General features: G+C 40.4%; 1 protein-coding gene across 1 annotated transcript in view; it reads right to left on the bottom strand.

The window, feature by feature from the left end:
* Positions 1-2,640: 2,640 nt before the first annotated feature.
* The window catches only part of ASPG (asparaginase), a 44,535-nt gene continuing 39,124 nt past the window's right edge, over positions 2,641-8,051 (bottom strand). The window contains 3 exon segments of the mRNA XM_030949730.1: positions 2,641-2,966; positions 4,602-4,660; positions 4,970-5,069. Of these exon segments, the coding sequence (XP_030805590.1) occupies positions 4,607-4,660; positions 4,970-5,069 (154 nt within the window). The 3' untranslated portion in view covers positions 2,641-2,966; positions 4,602-4,606.

Genomic DNA, 8,051 nt, shown 5'->3' with positions numbered 1-8,051 from the left:
TGTACTGTGTATAAAATACCAAGCAGAGATCTGCAGCTGATCCTCAACAGTGCCAGATCTCCCAAACTGCAGCTGGAGGTAGCTGTGGAAGGGTACATGCACATTATGGATGTCTGGAGCTGCTTGAGGAGTTATGAGATGTACCCACAGTTAGTGCTGGCAATGGAATGAGTGTGTTTGCAATACCCATAGATAGCCCTGTATGGCTGCTTAATCTGCAACCTTTTGCTGAGCAGAAGCTTGCTGGAGAAAAAGAAGAGTGTATGGGATCTTTTAAGGAATGGTCTGAAGGAGAAAAATTAGGATGTTTCAAAAAACTAAGCTGCCTCTGGGATGTCTAGCATAATTCAACTAATGAAAGACACTGTCTTCTGCTTACAGTAACTGAAACAAATAGGTGGAAACAAATAGGATCGATTTTATTCCTTACTAATATTTAGATTTTACTTTTGAGCAATAACTATGCAAAACTTAAGAGTTACTACACACAAATAGATTCATCATAAGACTGGGAGTTATCACAGAGAGTATAATTATGATTATTAAATCCAGCATGAAGCAAAGGGTGTAGTAGAAGAACAAGACAACACAGGATCTCCAAAGTGTTACTGAAGTTCATCTCCAACATTGAGTCAAGAGCTGAAGTTTCTGGCCTTGGTTGGGTGATTCTTGCCACAGTACCTTACACATTTAAGTTATGTCAAGTTTCTCTTATAGTCATTTGTTAATGTTAACATCATTTCCTGAATGAAATTCTGATATATATAAAAGAGATCCAGTTCTTTCTCACATAAACATTAAATTTGTATTCATATGTCTGCCATTAAAACACACTGGTTTATTTATGAGGCAAATCACAAATTTTCTAGAAAGTTGCAGGAACGCTCTTAGATAAGATGATATATTAACAGGATACATATATTTCTGTAAAGATTTGTCAGAAAGTAGCTAATACTGCTTTGTTCTTAATTTAAACATGACCCAAACCATTTCATTTTAGCTTTATGAGCTTCTAACTAAAAGAGTTCTTACTGGATCACATCTCAAAATGTTGTACTTAGTGTCTTTAACTGGCTTATATGCAGGACCAAAATGGTTGGCTATTTTCTTCCCTCTCCTTCAGTTTTACTGTTGAGACCTATTATTTCAGTAGTTCACATCAGAATATAATTTTTTGTTCAAAAGAAAAAGTATTTTTTGTACTGCAGACGGATATTTTAGAAATATAAGATGTTTTATTTAGAAATTTTTCTGTAGATCAGATGAGCCTTTATTGAAAAGTATGAAGAAAATATTGATGCTTTTGTCTGTGCCATAGTCATTTTGGTACAGCAATAAAGAATGGGTGCTGTTGTGAACAAATGATGGCATCTGAGAAAAATTAAAAAATAGAAAATATTCTAATGCCAGGAAAGTCAGTTGTGGAGAAGTTTATTAAGGGATTTCCTGGTTTGGTGCATCAACACTTAGACTATTGGAGAGGCAAGATAATAGTTCTGAACACCATAGGAAGAAGAGTCTGTGCATGATTTTACTCCTGATTGTAAAAATTTTCACAAACAATACTTTGCTACATACATCATCAACTTTATGTATTTACAAATAAGATGCCAAAAATACTACAAATTTGATGCCTGATTTTGATGTTAGATCTCATTTATTTAATTCTGTATTCATTTTATTCAATCTAAAGCATGTTCATTGCTATGTAATATCAATTATTTAATAATGAGACAGCTTAGTTGTGATTTTTGTGACCACAGTGAAGATGTGCACTATTCTTCACATTAATCAAGTATTTTTACCATTTTGTTTTTAACTGGAGTGTATACAGCATTTTCTCAGACTGCATGCACAGCTCCCTTGTTTTGGTGTGATCTGACATGCAGTATACCTTGGGAATCTTTTAATACCAGCAGGCTCAGCAAGTAATCGTTTCTCCATGATAAGAATAGCTGTGGGAAGGTTGAGTAGTATAAAAAGGAGAAAGAAAAAACTATCTGCACTTCAAAGATTCCCTTCAGATGCAACAGATAGAAAATCCACACAGATTACTGCAGAAGCTGTAGGTGAAATTAAAAGTTGCCATCTCCAATATATGCATTTGCCTGAAGTATTCCCTATGTTTGCATATACTAGGGCAGACACAGCTGTAAACGTACATATTGCCCTTCTTTATTTAGTCGGCAAGAGTTGGGACTTTAAACTTGGGGTCTGCTAACAGTGAGATCCCATTTACAGTCCAAAGAATTATGTGTCCAGCATGTAGCAATCTTGATTATATTCCGGTCAGGATGTGGGAAAGATGCTATTAGAAACAAAACAATCAATTCACTCAGGCAGTCCCACAAACATGCTTTATGGCATCTGCCTCCTACTCATTTCAAGTGAGGGTTTATAGTGACACATTGGTGAAGATTAGTACACAACTGCAGGCAGATGCCCATGACTGATTCAATTGTTTGCACTGACACTCACAATTGCTGTAATTGCAGCTGGAGTGATAAAAGTCATTGCAAAAAAACAGACAAAGTGAAATCAACATTGTTCCTCAGAGATTTTATTAGCTGAAACCCAGAAATGCACAATCCACTGTTTTTGCTTGGTATGAATTCACCACAGCATTTCCATTTGCTCTGCCTGCAATACTGTCCTCCGTGGTTTAATGTAAGAACATTCAAAAGGCCTCTTTAAAATCAGAACTTGTAGCAGGAACAGCCATGCATTCCAGCCTCACTCACTTAAAATAATTTATTTCCAGTAAAGTGATTAAAAAATAAAGGCAGCAAATGATTTTTAGACAATCAGTGCGATCCTAAATAAAGAATCTTTCTAAGCTGCAGCCTTCCTGTATGCCCCAAGCAGCACCACCATTGTTTCTTTCCTCTCTTCCTCCCATAATGGCTTAACACCATGAATGCTTCAAGCTGGTATTCTTGATGAGGAGTGACCATCTTCTACAGCCCCTGGAGAAAGAGAGAATGGATGTTTAGACCCAGGCAGTATCCAAAGCCTTCCTGAGAACAGATCCCCCTGTAGCCTGCCAAGCCAGTTCTCATGCAGTGCTGAAGACTTCCTTCAGACCGCCTACACTGCTGGTGGTTCAGTCCAAAGGAATTATGAGATGATCCATGGAGGAGTTGAGGATTTAACACATTCACTCCTCACTTACAAAAGAAAAGTGATTTTTGCAAAACTATTTCAATGAAAATGGAAATCCCTTTGTAGCATAAGTCATATTCTAAAGGTATTTTAGCATTGCCATCCTGACTGCTGGAAAACTTCCATTTCAATGCTCAAGATTGTGATTGCATCTAATCCTTCTATATCAGGTAAAACCAAAGAAAACCCCAAAACTTCCATGGAAAGCAAAGAAATCTGCCTGATTGCATCCTTCATTAATTTATACAAAGAAATCTGCCTGATTGCATCCTTCATTAATTTATACAAGTATAGAGAAAATAAAAAATTGCAGTTGCAGTCCCCTCTAACATCTCTCAAATGGGATATACAAGTGGTCAGATACCCATTGATGCAGCAAAACCTTTAACTACATTTTGTGCTAATTTTAAGAAATAAAGGAGATCATCTCCTCCCAATATTTAAATTTGGATTAGACTTGTCAATATATTGGAGATATCTAAATCAACAATGTATTGCATCAGAAAGGAGCTCTGAGAAATGAAAGGCAAGTGTTTTAAATGTTTCCAGTTACGGCACAGCACTGGAGAAGGTCAAATGCCCCAACTAGTTCCCTTTAGAGGGACTTGCCAGATCTGATGCTCTGAGCATGAGGCACACACACCCAGGGCCAGGGACACACACTGGGGATGATGGCAGCACAGAAGGGATTCATGTCAGGCACAACCAGGCAGCTGCCCCCTGGCCTGAGGAAGAGGGAGGCTGTGGCACTGCCCTGTGCTGGGCCCAGAGCAGGAGCAGCCCTGGGCACAGCTCTCTGTGACAGAGCTGTCTGCAGTCCTCCTGTGCAGTACAGCTAACTCTGCTCTGTGACAAAGGTGAATTTCCCGTGTGGTTGACGATGTTACACCAGGAGATTGTCCAGTTTAGGGTGCTCCATTGAAAGCCAGAAGGAGAGGGCAGGTGGAGGTGCTGCAGGTGGCACAGTGGCCCCTCCTGCATGGCTGTGGTGGCTGTGCAGCTGTCCTGGGGAAGGGAACACTTCTGTGCTGGGACACAGCACCCTGAGAGCCAGGCCTGGCCAACGTGCCTGATAAAAGGCATTTCCTCTCCAAAGCAGACAAGACAGAGGAGCCTTTTATTGCAACAGGCTGATGAAACATCACATTGTTGCTTTCAGTGGTTTTATTTTAGTAGCTTTTATATTCCCAACCAAGTTCAGAACTTCACTGTGGAATGCACAAAAAAGCATTTCCAGGTTCAGGCAGAAAGAATAATAAACATTAGCCCCACTCTACAAAGAAGGATTTAAGTAGTCAGAGTCACATCAGGAACCAAGACAGGGACAGCAGATGAACCCAGTTGTCCCAGGGTGTACTTGGGCTTAAATACAAGATCCCTCTTCATGCTTGTGCTGATGATACATTTCAGAACTCCAGCTCCTGAGAACAAAATCTTACCTTTCTTACTGCTTTTGTCTAAGGAAGTCAAGAACCTCCTTCTGTCCTGTAGCCTCTGCCTGTAAGTAGAAACATGAATAAATTCTGTCATCCTGTGCACCAGGACATGCAAATACTCACTTGTGGGAATTAAAACTATGTTAACACAAGATCATTAAAATCCAATTTAAATTTTAATTCCTCCAACATAGATGAGAAAATTCTCACTCCAACTATTTACTACTTCACAACAGCACCAGATTTGAATTTGTAACAAATTCTAATCCAGTTTATAGTCAACATATATTTTTCCCAAATAAATATTTTCCAAGAGCACGTGTTATTACTCAGCTAGCACACCAAGGGAGCACAGCTGTATGGACACTTACTACTTGTAGGGGATTCCTGCCATCATAACCAGTCTGCTCCAGGTCTGCACCAGCCAGGTACCAGGCATACAGCCCATCCAAATCACCTTTAGCTGTAAGGCTGGAAAAAGAATAATTAATATTGGTTCGAAATCTTCCAGTTAATTTCAGTGAGCTCCTGGGACCCATCAATGAGCTCAGCAGGTGAAGGCTGAACCAGGCTCAACATGGTTGCCTGGGTAGAGAGGTGAGGAACAGTATTACAACAGCTTTGAATAGCTGAGCAAGCAACACAGCTTGATGAATCAGTTCCTTAAATTATTAGGGCTGTGCTATAAGTACTTACAACAGGCTAGTTTCACATAGTGGGTGTGACTATGACCAAAGGGGAAAAAAAAGTCACGCAGTTTCATATTTCACAACACAATATTTATCTCATGAAATGAGTTGGGGAGAGGGCAATGGCTAAATCAAGATGCAGCTGAGTGAGAGCACAAGCAGATGTGCCAGCAATCCACAGGACTTATTTAAAACCCCTGAGAAACCCCCTTCACAGAGTTTGCATAACTGTGCTTGCTATTAGTAGTTAGACATTAAGTTCATTTATGTCATCTTATCTGGACAGTAACACAGCTATATTTGAGTTTCACAAAACACTTTGTCGGATTTAAATGGGCAGCGAACAGAAAAAAAAAATTATGACCTCTGCCTGCCACATATAACAAGCAATAGAAAGGATCAGAATGAATCCTATACAAATAAGTTAGTTAAAGTTTTCAGAGGAATGCACACCAGATTATTTCTTTGCACACCTGCTGGTAGTCGCATCCACAATACTTAAAGTTGATTTTGAACTCTCATTTTGGTAAAAGGGCTAAGAGCATATGCAAAATCATGCCAGTCTGTACCAAGCCTGAAGACAGGCTGAACAGAGGGGAAGGTTGGGAGTATGACCTTCAGACTTTCCAGGATACCAGCATTTCTGAGGCTTCAGACCTAAGCTTGCCCGTGAGCCTGCAGATTGTTTCAGCAGAACCCTGCTGATAATCATCAAGTGAGGTTGAATCTCATTAAGAGAGGGGAAGCTTCCCCAACATTGTTAAGTTCAGAGTATTCTGCCTTAACGAGAGCTTGCTGTGGGTGACAAACACTGAGCTGGCAGCAGGGATGGAGATGGTGATGAACTCCTGGGGGTGATGGCCAAGCCAGACAGACCTGGTGAAAAGTGGAGAAGGCTCAAGATGCAAGGGGCAGTCATGGAAGAAACCATGAAAGCAGGGCTGCAACATTCACCTCTCTGCTAGGTTGAAATCAATTCTGTTGTTGATTAAATCACTTAAGTACCTGAAAATATGTTTTCAGGGGAGTGGACACCTCTAACTGCAGCAATCCCAGAGGCTGGGCATGAAAAGGGAAAGCAAATGGTCTCTGTGTTCCTCCATGCAAGCCCCAGGTGACCCACGGGGGCTGGGGGGACAGCTGATGGGGGGGACAATGAAGTGGTAGTGGGGTACTAAGAGGTTTAACAGTGCTTCAGTCTGGCATCATGAAGGAAAGGATCAATAAATCATTAATGAAAACTGCCCTCACAAAAGAAAAGGCCCCTCAGAAGCAATAAGGAAACAGAGGAAAGCAAAGGAGGTCCAACAGGAAGTTCAGGGGGAGGTTGGTAAGGAAACTGCAGGAAAGAGGTGGGCATTAGTAAAGAAAAAGTGTAAGCATTAGTAAAGCAAAGAAATTGCTTAGCAGCCACTTCTGAAACACATGAATTATCTTTATTTACAAAGCCTAGTCTCTCGCTGTTAACACTGTAAGGTCACAGGTTAGAGGAAGAAACAAAAAGCCTACCTAGAGAGTTATGAGCATCACCAACACTGGACAGGACAGCACACTGTATTTGCTAAACAGAATCACATCATTCAGTCATGTGTGAAGTGGAAACCACTTTGGTCAAAGACTTTCAGAAATATTACCAACCCACACACCCAGGGCACCTCAGCTACATCTCTGTAAGCAACAAACAAGGACAGCTGTGCTAACTCGAAAATTAACTGCCTATTAACAGCACCCATTCAGGAAGAGCAACTTAACCCTCGCTGCAGAGGGCAAAACTGTGGTCTCCTTTCGTGACATTGGAGCAATCCAAATACACAGAAGTATCTTCAATTTTGCAGCAGCCATTTACTGATCAGTGAGAACTTTATTCTATGGGGACTGTGACCAGAGTACAAAGGGTGATGCAGCTTGTGAGAAAATGTAGATACCAGTCTAAACAGAAGATACCTACTATTTAGTAGATTGGTTAGCATCATGAGCACCACAAAACATTTTCTCCAAATCCAGATTTCCATAGTCAAGCCACAGACATCTGGATTACCTTTATACACAGTAAGTGTTAAAATATATACAGAGGACTTCTCAATTTGCACTACAGGAACCCTGACTCAGTATTTATCTCACAGATATTTATGCCAGCAATTCCAACTACAAGTGCAACCTCCAAGCAGCAAGTCCATCACTGTTATATAATGGAATGGAACAAAGATATCTTCAATATACACTCACCATGATGTTTAAAACCTGCTTTGTTGATAAAGAACTATCTACCACAGTTTACTAAACTCTGATACCTTTGACAGCTGATAATCCCAGGCATCCTGCCTATCAGTACTCTTGCATTCAGAAAAATGATTATGTATCCAGTTCACAGTTTCAGCAGGGCTAATGTACCATGATGATGACAGAGCTAAGATCAAGAATAGTGACAGTGCTGTCTGTGCCTACAATCACACCAACATCAAGCTGCAATTTAAGGGGTGCTCTGTTACTGCCAGGAGCAAAGCTTGTCAGGGCTCAGAGGGTTTGTAAGGACAAGGACCAATGCAGTTGTACATTTGGGAATTAAAAAGTACAGTGAAATGACACCTTGGGGTTCCTTGCTGCCTCTTCATGTACTGGGATTTCATCCTTCCTTGGGACACAAAGCTGTGCTTTATCAGCAATTCTCCTTTCCCCATGTCTATATAAAGTAATCAGGACAGACTTTCTTTTTTCAGGTATGTCAGCAACCTGACAGAAGAGAAAAATCTTTTTCTTCTTTTTT

The sequence above is a fragment of the Camarhynchus parvulus genome, chromosome 5 (assembly GCF_901933205.1).
Source record: "Camarhynchus parvulus chromosome 5, STF_HiC, whole genome shotgun sequence".
Taxonomy (NCBI): domain Eukaryota; kingdom Metazoa; phylum Chordata; class Aves; order Passeriformes; family Thraupidae; genus Camarhynchus; species Camarhynchus parvulus.
Note: the sequence above shows the minus strand (reverse complement) of the source record. Positions and strands in the feature narration are given on the sequence as shown.